The sequence below is a fragment of the Eleutherodactylus coqui genome, chromosome 1, assembly GCF_035609145.1.
Source record: "Eleutherodactylus coqui strain aEleCoq1 chromosome 1, aEleCoq1.hap1, whole genome shotgun sequence".
In the NCBI taxonomy this organism is placed as follows: Eukaryota; Metazoa; Chordata; class Amphibia; order Anura; family Eleutherodactylidae; genus Eleutherodactylus; species Eleutherodactylus coqui.
Window position 1 is genome coordinate 520,898,406 of NC_089837.1, and position 14,264 is coordinate 520,912,669.

Sequence of the window (14,264 nt, forward strand, 5' to 3'; positions counted from 1 at the left end):
TAGTTGCATCCCTATGGGAAAAGTCCTATGGTACATGAAGTCCAGTTGGCCATTACAGTCTTAGAGTGGAAGGTGCAGAGTCCCAGCAGCACTTTTATATACGAGCTTCTGAGACGTCCTCCGATGCTGGGGGGGGGACAGGACGGCGTATAACGAGGGCAGCGTCATGATGGAAGGAGACAAGTATGAGGGTTTGGTGGTGGAAATACAACTCTTGCACTCGCACCATTCTCTGCTACGTGCATTCTACGTTTGTCATTAATTCATTTTTTGATTTTCTTCCTTGCAGAAATTTGCGCATCCGATTGCGGCGGTCACGGAATGTGCATCGGAGGAAACTGCCGCTGTGACGAGGGCTGGATGGGTGCAGCTTGTGATCAGAGGGCCTGTCACCCACGCTGCAACGAGCATGGAACCTGTCGAGATGGGAAGTGCGAATGCAGCCCCGGCTGGAACGGAGAGCACTGCACCATTGGTAGGACGAGTGGGGAAAAACATAAGCTAAACCAATGTTTCATAAGTGGAAAGAGGCATGCTTAACGTTAGCGAGGGGCGTCCGCGCGGCATGTGCAGCTTCGTCCTAGGTTTTTAGTTCTGACATCATCATTACCTCATCAGATTGTAACAAAATGTCCTTTCATTTGGTGGTTAGGGAACAATTACTATATAGAATTCTCTGATGATCGTACGTTGAGCGGCTGGGGCTGTTGATGGGGGGTGAATGTATGTGCGCAGAATATGTCATCATCCAATGGCAACTGTTAGTCTTGTATTAAAGAGATTCTGTCACCAGGTTGATGAAGTTTGACTTGGAGGTAAGCTCCGAGTCACAGAGGTGAGCCGTGCTGGTTTCTTCCCCGCTAGGCAAAGAGCTGTCACCATGCATGCCGGCAGGAAGAGGCCTTTAAGACTAGGCCTCAATGACTTTTTCATCCTTCGTAATGTAATAGCCATTCATCCAATGGCTCGCTATGAACAGAATGTCGCTGTGGCTTCGGGCGACACAGAACACAATTTTCTTCTTGGTCCTAAACTTGTTTTAAAACCTCCTAAATCCAGGACTAGGCCCCCAATCTTTTGTTCAATGTGTAAAGAGGATGTAAGATATCCCGAACCCTTATTGTCTGCTCATTATTGCTCCCATAACCCCGATTCACGAGGCGCAAACGTGGTCTTCCTGTATAGGAGGCCATTAATGCAAGCCGAATGTCAGCCCGATGTAACGAGCGCTGAGTGACACACATGTTGATTGGCGCTGGTTTGCCCTTTTCACATGGCGGAGTGTCCCTGGTATGGGTACAAATGATCATCGCTACGATTTGTTTCTTACCTAGAAGCGGCGGTACATCTCCCCTGTCACATGGAGAGATCTACAGAACATTTTTAGTCTAACCCGCTCTTCATGCGTTCCTCTATATGGGCAGATTCGTTGGCCAACATAACGGGTTCTGTTCAGCGGAGGATGCTGATCAGCGCTGCTTTACATTGGTTTTGCATGGGCCCAGAATTGCCACTATGACGGCAAATGATCATTACTACGATTTTTCATGGCCATAGAGTCAGTCCAATATCTCCCCATTCATACGGGAAGATGGAGAGCCGACCAGTGAGCATTGTTAGAGGAGAAACGACCAACCAATGAAGAAGCGTTCACTTGTTGTAGAAGCTCATTGTTGTAGCTTTTACATGGCCCGACGAATAAACATTCAATCCTGACATTTGGGCCTTCAAGTCTCCTATACACTGTCCTTACCAAAAGTAAGTGGATCCCTGAGCAAGAATCAAAAAGTAGTATTTCTTTTCATGTGTTAATACTTAGTGGGGCTCCTTCGACCCTAACGACATCAGATAATCTGTGTGGCATATTTTCTACCAACGTCTGATACACTTCAACTGGTGTTTCCTACCATTCATCCTCCAAATGTCTGGCAAGTTCTCTCAAAGAAGATGGACGTTGTTCATATTTCCTGACTTGATGCTCAGCCCATTCGTGGAACGTTCATATCCTCAGACCAATATAAAACCGCGCTGAATGTATGACGAGGCACTTTTCTTGTTGAAACTATGGCCGACCATTCCCAGAGTATTACCACATTGTCAGCAGCACATTATTGTCTACAATGTCAGGGTCACCTCTGTGTTCATGGTTCTTGTCACTACAACCAACGGGCCGAAACTATGCCACAACCAACGGACCAAAAACGTCCCCAGACCATAAGAGAACCTCCACCATACTTAGCTGTTGGCACAACACACTCAGGCAAAAAGCATGATTCGTCACTCCATAGAATGTACTTCTATTGCTCAACTATCCAATGACGACGCTCCTTGCAACATTGTAGATTGGCCAATGCATCTTCATTGAGAGCAGATGTTTGCAGGATGAATGGAGGGAAATGCCAGCTGAAGTTTCTCAGACGTTAGTAGAAAGTATGCCTCAGAGAGGATGCGAGGTCATTAGGGCTGACAGAGCTCCATTAAGTGATACCATATGGAAATAAATACTACTTCTGATTCTTTCTCAGGTGTTCGATTCCTTTTGGTAGGATAGTGTATTTTGATGGACTCGTCCTCCTTGCTTGAGGAATGGGAATTCATTATATAAGGGACAGTTTCCTCCTTTATAAGCATTTATATATCTATGAAGGCTTCTAGAGACAAAAAGTTGGATGTTTTTGTCCATCACCACAATCTTCTCCTGCTTTATATTTGAGACCAGTCATTTTGTATGGACAACTTTTTGACTGCTTGGAGGTTACGGATTGTGGCACATCGGAGCTCTCTTACTGTCGTCATCTTGTTAGTTGTCCATGATGTCACTGGTCATATGTAGGTGCTCATGAGTCCCACATCACCATGCTGCCTCACTGTTTGTGTGGGTCGGGGTGTAACGTGAAAAAAACCGTTCACCGTTTTTTTTTGTTTTTTTTTTTTGCTACTGCCGGCCCCATTGTAAACTATGGACGATGTAAGGGTACGACCATAGATAGGACATGCCGCGATTTGTTTCCCGTATAGTACCGCGGTGTGATGCAATATGGGAAAAAAATCGCTCATGCGTATGCCCCGTTCAAAGGAATTGGGTTTATATTTGTGCGTCTCGTCAAACGGCCTTGTGGTCCGTTCGGGGTTTCAGTCTCTGCGCCATTTTTTTAAAGGAGAAAAAGTGAAATAAAATGGAAAAAAACGGATCTGTATCCCCCCATTGATCCCAATGAGGCTTCCGTCCGCTCCCATTCCATCAGATGGATGGAAAAATAACTCTGCAGACTGCGCTGGCTTCCTATTCAAAAAACGGAAACCTAACGGAATGAAAGTAAACAGAAGCCTTTGGCTGCTCTCACACTCGCAGCATTCAGAAACCGCAGTGTTTTACGGTGACTTCGCAGTACGTTTTTGAACGCATGTTACAGCGTTTGACAAAGTTTTTTAACGCACCCCCCCATCACTATGATGGGTAATAAGGCGCAATAAAAAGCACTGAAACGCTCAAAAAGAGAGCAGACAGCGCTCCAAAATCGCAGCGTTAGAAATGCCGCATTCGCACGCTGGTCTGCGAGACCCCATTGAAATCAATGGCTGCGTTGTACCGCGCTTAGCGTGGCACTTGTGTAAAGCGTTGTGTGTGAGAGCGGCTTTTTCTGTTTTTGTAAAACCCATTAAAATCAGTGGGAAAAAAACGCCTCAGTTTTCCCGTTTTTTATTTCAGCTTCTCTACTCCAAAAACGGAGCAGAGACACGGAAACCCTGAACTGACCCGAATGCAGGTGTGAGAGCCTTTCTTGTCCTGTGAGCCTGCTACAATGTATCGGTGCAGGTACAAAGTATCAATCTGGAGTACAGCCTCCTTCTCACATATTTAGCCCTTTGGGCACGCAGAATGGTCTCTGACATGATCTCCCACAATCACCCAGGGCAGCGATGGGAGGCGGAGCCTCAGACGTCTGCCATGAATTTACATGCAGATCTTCCCGCGCATTTACCCTATTCAGTGGGGCAAATCATGCGCTGCTGCCAAATACGGGCGCATGGCAATTATTTCTTTTACGAGGCCGATGTTAACATTTGCTTTCAGAGATTTCTATCCCTCATTAATTACGACGCCAACTCCCTTTGAGTTCGATAGATGGTAGAAGTAGCGCAAATTACGGCACGGTTTTGACATAGATGACACCTCACGATTCCCACCAATAAAAGTTCTTCTGACTGGGAGCTCCGAGGATTCCTTGGATACAAGTGATGCAAATGCTTAGTAATGAGGGATTTAGGACAGTAGCTGATTACAGCCACCAGTTCTTAAGAAGGTTCCGTTCACCAATGGCAAGCAGAGGTTTTGAGAATGATGAGGTGTTGAGACCCCAAGTCTATCAGTTGAACAACTTCTTGCTATAATTAAATTTTTCCCCAGTATTTGCTGGACGACCCTTTGGTCCACCTAATAGAACCCATTTCCCTATAGCGCATTAGTGAATTCTGAGTTAATAGAGGAGGTTCCTCTGTTCAGGATCCTCCTCTCTTCACTGGAGTGGGGGGCGCTTATAAAGAGGGTCTCTGGCTCTGGAGGACCTGCCCCGTCCTACATTACACAGTCAACACCTTTTGATATGAATGAACACTGTGTAATGCTTCATTTCCCCTTTGGAGGCACTGCAGGGAAATTGAACCCTTTGGCTAGTCTCTCCACAGATTGCAGTTAATCTCTGAGCGGTGCAGCAGGAGGACACTTTGTGATTAACTTATAATGACTGTTTATTATGCAGCGCTAAAAGCCCATTTATTTCTATTGCACCACTCACACCTTCGTTTTTCTCATGCACAGGAAAAAAAGTGTGGCTTTGTCCCACTTCTACCAGTTTTGCTGCAGGAAACGGACAGCTCTGTACATTATGCAGATGCTGGGGTTGGTACTGCAGACTGAGTGCTGATGAAGTGGATAAGACTGCCTGCAGTACCAACCTGCGCCACTGCACAATGTACGGCGCTGTCTACTTCCTGCAGTAAAAAGCCAGAACTAGAACAATCTAAGACTTATTCATATCAGCGTTTTGCTTCACATTTTGAACCAAACATTTTTTTTAATGAAATTGATAGCAAAACGGGATTAAAACTGATACAAATGGAAACCACAGTTTGGCTTTTTTTTTTAAAATGTGTCCAGTAGACCGATTTGTCAAAAAAGGACAACTTTTTTCAGTTGGTTTCTGTTTCATTGCACTTAAATTTGTTGTTAGTGGATCGGTTTTGTCATATTTTCTCCTTTTACTTCTGTGGACAACAAAAACTGAACCAAACAGAAACCTTTCCATTCGGTCCCGCCGCCCATTGGCTATAAAACAGAGGGACTCTCGGTCCGCTTTCCTTAGCCGCAGTCTGCGCTATTTTTTTTTTTAGTAAAAAACGGTAAAGCAGACGAATCGGAACGGAAAGCTCCGACAATCCAAATAAAATCAACGGAAAATGAAACGGAACTGATGGAACAGCAGAACAGGAACCGAGCTCTGCTAACGACCCGTATATAGAACCGGAAACCTCTCTCGGCGTTTGTTCCCACGATGCTGATTTGCTGCAGACTTTGTTGTGGATCTGCAGCAGATTTCACCCTTCCAGTTGAATTCAAATTAAAGGGGTGGGATCTGCTGCAGATCTGCGCCGCCGCGCCCTGGGTGACATCCCCTTTAAGCAGCGTCCATGCAGTACTGGATTCCGTAAGCTTTTACTGTTCCCTACCGGAATAGCTGCTCTCCGCGCGAGCGCCCATTAACCCCCTACATGCTCGCCTGTCGCAGGAACAGAGGTTTCCGCTGGGGTGAATGGATCGCACTTCCGCTGGCTGCGGATTCTCTGACCTTGTAAGCTTTATTAGCGATGGAATTGGCTGGATAAATTTATTGAATGTAAAAACAATTTGGCAAAGTCATAACCGTCACAGAGAAGAGGGCAGCGCGGTGACGGGAGCGCCAGGCAATAAAAGCCAGTAATAGCGGCACAGATGAAAGGACATTGACTGGGAATGATATTAAAAGTTGCAGTAAGCTTTCTCCTTGTCCTTGTGTAATGTGTCTACCTGCATGCCCCCCCCCCCCCCTCACTCCGTTTTTCTATGTGCATTCATGTCATTGCCTCGTCTGCTTTACAGCTGGAAAAAAAACCTAATGTCCCATTGCTGCTCCGCTTAATGCATTTGTAATGCCTTTATAGGACCACGAAGCGTTCCTAAAATATGGGATTGTACAAGCAAGAGTCGGACGGCGGTTCCAAGGCAGCGCAAACATTCAGAGTGTAGATTCACTTTGGAACATTAGAACATCGCATACTTTTCCAAATACTGATTGAGATTTACAGAATTTTAGTCTCCAGTCACATCCAGAGCTGCATTCAACAATACAAAGGTTTCCGATTTGCTGTCATGTTGCAAGCGCTCGCATCTCACTGTTGCCCCCTACTGGTTTAAAGTGTATAGAATATACTTTGCTGAGTAGTTCAGTGCAAAAGCAACACCTGGAGCTTCCGCCTTACCTCCTATGCATTGTATGTTGCTTTGCATCATACTGTAGGTTCTGCTTCCGTATGCCACCGTGTGCGCCGGGGTAACCTGTTGTGTCTAAGGTGTTGCAGTTGTTTCCTCTGCACACCCTATGGCACAACAGGTTAGTATTGATGACCTATGCAGCTATCAGCAAGGCAGGTGTTTTCGCCCACTCCCCCATGAAGATGGACAAACAGCCCAGCTGAGCAATTGTACTTGGCAATTACCAATGCTCCCAATGATATGACTAGAGCAGCAGCGCAAAAGCACAACCTCTGCTCCTTCCATGCAAGGACCCTTGTGCAACCTCTGCCCATTCGGTGCAAGGTCCGTTGCGCGGCCTCTGCCCATTCGGTGCAAGGTCCCTTGCGCGGCCTCTGCCCATTCGGTGCAAGGTCCCTTGCGCGGCCTCTGCCCATTCGGCGCAAGGTCCCTTGCGCGGCCTCCGGCCCTTCGGCGCAAGGTCCCCTGCGCGGCCTCTGCCCCTTCGGCGCAAGGTCCCCTGCGCGGCCTCTGCCCCTTCGGCGCAAGGTCCCTTGCGCGGCCTCTGCCCCTTCGGCGCAAGGTCCCTTGCGCGGCCTCTGCCCCTTCGGCGCAAGGTCCCTTGCGCGGCCTCTGCCCCTTCGGCGCAAGGTCCCTTGCGCGGCCTCCGCCCCTTCGGCGCAAGGTCCCTTGCGCGGCCTCCGCCCCTTCGGCGCAAGGTCCCTTGCGCGGCCTCCGCCCCTTCGGCGCAAGGTCCCTTGCGCGGCCTCCGCCCCTTCGGCGCAAGGTCCCTTGCGCGGCCTCCGCCCCTTCGGCGCAAGGTCCCTTGCGCGGCCTCCGCCCCTTCGGCGCAAGGTCCCTTGCGCGGCCTCCGCCCCTTCGGCGCAAGGTCCCTTGCGCGGCCTCCGCCCCTTCGGCGCAAGGTCCCTTGCGCGGCCTCCGCCCCTTCGGCGCAAGGTCCCTTGCGCGGCCTCCGCCCCTTCGGCGCAAGGTCCCTTGCGCGGCCTCCGCCCCGTCGGCGCAAGGTCCCTTGCGCGGCCTCCGCCCCGTCGGCGCAAGGTCCCTTGCGCGGCCTCCGCCCCGTCGGCGCAAGGTCCCTTGCGCGGCCTCTGCCCCTTCCGCGCAAGGACCCTTGTGCAACTCCATTCTCAGGATTGATGGAGATCCCAGTGATCAGACCCCCACCGATCATAAGATTATACCCTATACTGTGTTTCCCCCAGCTTCCCCATACACGAGTGTTCATGCACTTAGGGATGTAGGCTGCAGACACAGTTCTGATGACGGCTTATCTCCCATTGGAAAAAAGAAGGATCAGGCATTAAATTACAATGCCCCAATGCTTTTCTTCCCCTAACTACATCTGTTAGAGGCAAGTTGAGCAGCAAGCTGCCATGGCTAAGCCCTAATATGTATGGGGGGCGTTTATGAACAGTGCTTTTATGTTCCAAATGGCAGCCAGCAGAATTTTGGATGCAGCTCTGGATGCTAATGGTTTATCAGTAATGTATAGCAGAGTATTTGCAGAATTACTCATTAATCTATGTAAATTTAGGGTGTAAAATGATCAAAAGAGGAGCTGCACCTCAGGTCATGAATATGTGGCCTCACATGTCACAATCCCAGGGTGCCGAGAGGCTGCAGGGCACAAACATGCACAGGGTGCTGATCTATGAGATCATTCTTACTAGTTGCCCTTTGTAATCAAAGGATGGCACAGATCATCAGAGAGCTGAATATCTACCTCCCCTCTTTCCCCAGTAGCCCCCGGGACTAGTAGTAACTAGTTGGATCATGCAAACTGGTGGTTAGAGGACCTCAAAAGTCATTGCTCATGGCATTGGAGGACTGACTACTTGCCTGTTTATAAACCATGAATGGCACAGACCACCCTTAATCTCAGCAATGCCATACAAAAGGCTGTGGAATGCCAACTGGTGGTGGAGAGCAAACTGGACAACTTCTTCAATACACGGTAACCCATCAGTGTGGTGGCAGCCATCCTTTGAGCTCAGACTTCCATTACCTCCTACTAGAGCAACACACGGTCACCAAAGTGGAGACAAAGAGGTGCAGCCATTTACCAAATGTAGGGACCCCTTTATTTTGGGTATGTATGCTCCTGCCTCCAGTCAGTTGGTATAAGTTTGGCAAATGCTACTTTGTATTCCCACTGGAGTCTTCAGACTGCTTACCAGTTTCTGTAGACCCTTCAGTCTGGGAACCTTGTCCCTCTGGGCCTTGCATGTTCATTAGATTAGACCCCTATTGTCGTGTTCTTCACAATACCATCTAAGCCAAGTCATAGGACTATTTATGACTGTGTACATGTCGCCCTGGTTTGCCATCTAGACATGTTAAAGGACAACACTGACAAAGCTCCAGGACTTGGGACAATGACTGCACCTTTTAAAATGGGGGTCTCCTAACAATTAGAAATAGATGCAACCCCTTCGCCTCTCATTGGCTCATGCATTTCCTTAACTCGGATTTGCCGCACAGAGAAACCCATTGATGGCAGTGGAGTCCAACACACTAGCATTTTTTTGTGCAATCCGTTAAAAAAAAAAAAAAAGTTACAGACGGACAGCATGCGGCCCCATATTATTCTGTGGTCCGCACACACTACCGAGTTGCACTATTCCGATCCCATTTACGGATTAGACTCGCTCATTGAAGTCAATGGGAATAGAAAATAAAAACCAGCACTGGGATGCCATCTGTGTGCAGGGGAGGAGAACTGAGCTTGTCTATCTTTTTTTTTTTTTCATGAAAAAACGGATGCCACATGGAAGTAAGAAAACCGACACGTGGACCAAATATCAAGACTGCGTGGAACTGCACAAGGATGAAAAAGTCATTTTTTTGCAGACATAACATGGATCAGAGAAACATGGCTGCCTTCTTTCTAAAACAGCACCACAGCTGTCCACAGGTTGTGTCCTGTCCCCATCAGTGAAGCTGAGCTGCAATACCAGATACAACCTGTGGACAGGTGTGGTGCTGTTTTGGAAGAAAGCAACTATATTTTCCTAATCCTGGATAATGCCTTTAAAGGGAAAGCGTTTCATGGGTTTCGTCAGTTCTGTTATTTGCAGAAGCAGTTTGGGCTTGGGGACTTGAACCAATGTCATTTTTATGGTAAGGCTAAAAATGAGTCAGCTGATTCAAGCAAGTCAAAGGAAAAGGCAAAAGACCTGGCTGTTTACTGATTGGAGGGTCACTTTACGTAGGTTAGGACGTCTTCAGCTGCTAGGGCCTCCGTTATGTTAATAAACTCCTAAAATAGACAATCCCTTGAAGGAAGCCAATTATTCCCACACTGAATAAAGTGGTCAGAAAACCATTCAAGAGCTGAAATCCGACTACAGCTTCTGATTTGCTAGCGATCGCTTCTGTTGTAAAGGTTTGCAGGCTCTGTGCATGTTTGTGTGTTCCTGTGACCCCGCTCTGTCTCCAGCAAATCATGGCTATATAACACGGCTTCTCTTCTGTCCCTTTTGTGCTTTTTGTAGCCCCTGCACAGCCGACTAGCACCCAGCACTTATTCAACCCTACCTTAAATGTCCTGTCTTTTATTCCCCAAGCCCACTATCTGGATAAGGTAGTGAAAGGTATTGTATCAGTTTTCCTATTGTCTTGTGTTACAATGTTGCAACTGCTTATGTCGTCTTCCATCTGAGCGATGCTTACTAACATGGCTAATATCACACTATCCTCCCGTTATGTGTACCTGTCATCTTCACACACAGACAGAAGCCATTGCTTGGACTATCATGGAGGCTTAAGGTACAGAGTGCCTCATGCCTCAGTGATAGCGCAAAATGTTTCCGGTACAGAATGGCCAGCTTCTTCACCTGTAAGGACAAGTTATCATTTACCTGCTCATTTTTGGGGGCTTTTTCATTGGCTTTAATACGCACCGCTTATGTGTAAGCTTCACTTGTATTATCCGCGTTGTATTTGCTGGTCCGTGAATAAATGCGCATTTTATATCCTGCTCCGTTACACTTTTATGGCGTATTTATGTCTTGTCCATTTATGTCTCGTAGACTTAATTGTAACCTCGTTATGTAGAGCTGGCTCGTGAAAGGCCAAAGTGATTGGCTGAAAATAGCTGCCCAGTGCGCTTATATATCATAGGGACTGCCCATATAACTATGCTCAGTGTTAGTGTTGAGCGAATAGAAATGTTTCGAAGTTTGCAAAAAGTTCATTTTGTTGCAAACCCGAGCCCTGGCCAGTTTGTCTCAGCCAAACCCACTAAAATAATTCTTATTATTCTTCTTTCTCTTTTTTTTCCTTTCCCCTTCTACTTGCCTCTTTTCCTCTTCTGCCCTGTGTCGGTCACTGCACTGGCTGCCCGTCAAATACAGAATTCAATTTAAACTTGCGCACTTTCATCCACAAAGCTCTTCATAGCATCGCCGTGTCCTACATTGCCTCCCTCATCTTATTCCACCACCCAGCCCGCACCCTCTGCTCCACCAACAAAATCAGATTTTTTTCCCCCTTTAACTCAAACATCTCATTCCCGCCTCCAAGACTTCTCCAGAGCAGCACCAGTCCTCTGGAAGGCGCTACTCAAAACTATCCGGGCAATCCCCGGCACACAAAACTTCAAGCAGGGGGTATATACCCATCTACATCCCTCTTAACTCCACCTAATAAAATGCTCCCTGTCCTGCTGACTGCAGTCTCTGCTAGCCGCAATCAACCACCCCCTGCAGTCATACCAATTTAGTCACTATACGACCTGACCATTGTCTGTGTATAGCACCCCTCACTCGCCACTTCGCCATACCGTGCACATCTCCAGCTCCTTTACCTTCTGTTTCCCCCATTATCTGTAGTATGTAATCTCGTTGGAGCAGGACCCTCACCCCTTCCTTTTTCCTTCTTCGTTTCCTCCTCTTCTCTCTAGACTGCCTTCTCAGTCTTTCTCTTCCATTGCTGAGGCCTCCTCCGCCTTTCTCTTCCTTCACCACCTCTACCGCCTCCTCCGCCTTTCTCTTCCTTCACCACCTCTGCCGCCTCCTCCACTTTTCTCTTCCTTCACCGCCTCTGCCGCCTCCTCCACTTTTCTCTTCCTTCACCACCTCTGCCGCCTCCTCCACTTTTCTCTTCCTTCACCGCCTGTGCCGCCTCCTCCACTTTTCTCTTCCTTCACCGTCTCTGCCGCCTCCTCCGCCTTTCTCTTCCTGCACCGCCTCCTCCGCCTTTCTCTTCCTGCACCGCCTCCTCCGCCTTTCTCTTCCTGCACCGCCTCCTCCGCCTTTCTCTTCCTGCACCGCCTCCTCCGCCTTTCTCTTCCTGCACCGCCTCCTCCGCCTTTCTCTTCCTGCACCGCCTCCTCCGCCTTTCTCTTCCTGCACCGCCTCCTCCGCCTTTCTCTTCCTGCACCGCCTCCTCCGCCTTTCTCTTCCTGCACCGCCTCCTCCGCCTTTCTCTTCCTGCACCGCCTCCTCCGCCTTTCTCTTCCTGCACCGCCTCCTCCGCCTTTCTCTTCCTGCACCGCCTCCTCCGCCTTTCTCTTCCTGCACCGCCTCCTCCGCCTTTCTCTTCCTGCACCGCCTCCTCCGCCTTTCTCTTCCTGCTCCGCCTTTCTCTTCCTGCACCGCCTCCTCTGCCTTTCTCTTCCTGCACCGCCTGCTCCGCCTTTCTCTTCCTGCACCGCCTCCTCCGCCTTTCTCTTCCTGCACCGCCTTTCCCCTCCTGCACCGCCTCTGCCGCCTCCTCCATCTTTCACTTACTTCACTGCCTCTGCCACCTCCTCCGCCCTTCTTTACCTTCACCGTCTCCTCCGCCTTTCTCTTTCTTCACCGCCTACTCCGCCTTTCTCTTTCTTCATCGCCTTTGCCGCCTCCTCCGCTTTTCTCTATCTTCACTATACCATCCATCTTTCTTTTCATTCACAGCCTCGTCCGCTTTTCTCTTCCTTCACAACCTCTGCCGCCCCCTCGCCTTTCTCTTCCTTCACCGCCTCTGCCGCCCCCTCGCCTTTCTCTTCCTTCACCGCCTCTGCCGCCCCCTCGCCTTTCTCTTCCTTCACCGCCTCTGCCGCCCCCTCGCCTTTCTCTTCCTTCACCGCCTCTGCCGCCCCCTCGCCTTTCTCTTCCTTCACCGCCTCTGCCGCCCCCTCGCCTTTCTCTTCCTTCACCGCCTCTGCCGCCCCCTCGCCTTTCTCTTCCTTCACCGCCTCTGCCGCCCCCTCGCCTTTCTCTTCCTTCACCGCCTCTGCCGCCCCCTCGCCTTTCTCTTCCTTCACCGCCTCTGCCGCCCCCTCGCCTTTCTCTTCCTTCACCGCCTCTGCCGCCCCCTCGCCTTTCTCTTCCTTCACCGCCTCTGCCGCCCCCTCGCCTTTCTCTTCCTTCACCGCCTCTGCCGCCCCCTCGCCTTTCTCTTCCTTCACCGCCTCTGCCGCCCCCTCGCCTTTCTCTTCCTTCACCGCCTCTGCCGCCCCCTCGCCTTTCTCTTCCTTCACCGCCTCTGCCGCCCCCTCGCCTTTCTCTTCCTTCACCGCCTCTGCCGCCCCCTCGCCTTTCTCTTCCTTCACCGCCTCTGCCGCCCCCTCGCCTTTCTCTTCCTTCACCGCCTCTGCCGCCCCCTCGCCTTTCTCTTCCTTCACCGCCTCTGCCGCCCCCTCGCCTTTCTCTTCCTTCACCGCCTCTGCCGCCCCCTCGCCTTTCTCTTCCTTCACCGCCTCTGCCGCCCCCTCGCCTTTCTCTTCCTTCACCGCCTCTGCCGCCCCCTCGCCTTTCTCTTCCTTCACCGCCTCTGCCGCCCCCTCGCCTTTCTCTTCCTTCACCGCCTCTGCCGCCCCCTCGCCTTTCTCTTCCTTCACCGCCTCTGCCGCCCCCTCGCCTTTCTCTTCCTTCACCGCCTCTGCCGCCCCCTCGCCTTTCTCTTCCTTCACCGCCTCTGCCGCCCCCTCGCCTTTCTCTTCCTTCACCGCCTCTGCCGCCCCCTCGCCTTTCTCTTCCTTCACCGCCTCTGCCGCCCCCTCGCCTTTCTCTTCCTTCACCGCCTCTGCCGCCCCCTCGCCTTTCTCTTCCTTCACCGCCTCTGCCGCCCCCTCGCCTTTCTCTTCCTTCACCGCCTCTGCCGCCCCCTCGCCTTTCTCTTCCTTCACCGCCTCTGCCGCCCCCTCCGCCTTTCTCTTCCTTCACCGCCTCTGCCGCCTCCTCCGCCATTCTCTTCCTTCACCGCCTCTGCCGCCTCCTCCGCCATTCTCTATCTTAACTATACCCTCCATCTTTCTTTTCATTCACAGCCTCGTTCGCCTTTCTTTTCCTTCACCACCTCCTCTGCCTTTCTCTTCCTTCACCGCCTCTGCCGCCGCCTCGCCTTTCTCTATCTTAACTATACCCTCCATCTTTCTTTTCATTCACAGCCTCGTCTACTTTTCTCTTCCTTCACTACCTCCTCTGCCTTTCTCTCCATTCACTGCCTCCTCCGGCTTTCTCTTCCTTCACCGCCTCTGCCGCCCCCTCTGCCTTTCTCTTCCTTCACCGCCTCTGACGCCCCCTCCGCCTTTCTCTTCCTTCACCGCCTCTGACGCCCCTCCGCCTTTCTCTTCCTTCACCCCCTCTGCCGCCCCCTCCGCCTTCCTCTTCCTTCACCGCCTCTGCTGCCCCCTCCGCCTTCCTCTTCCTTCACCGCCTCTGCCGCCCCCTCCGCCTTTCTCTTCCTTCACCGCCTCTGACGCCCCCTCCGCCTTTCTCTTCCTTCACCGCCTCTGACGCCCCCTCCGCCT

At 50.6% G+C, this 14,264-nt stretch overlaps 1 protein-coding gene across 2 annotated transcripts in view; it reads left to right on the forward strand.

Moving 5' to 3' along the window:
* The window catches only part of LOC136588774 (teneurin-4), a 294,083-nt gene that overhangs the window by 195,527 nt on the left and 84,292 nt on the right, over positions 1 to 14,264 (forward strand). For both annotated transcript variants that reach the window (XM_066588238.1, XM_066588231.1), the window contains one exon: positions 290 to 475. In XM_066588238.1, coding sequence (XP_066444335.1) covers positions 290 to 475 — 186 coding nt within the window. The remainder of the gene's footprint in view (positions 1 to 289; positions 476 to 14,264) is intronic.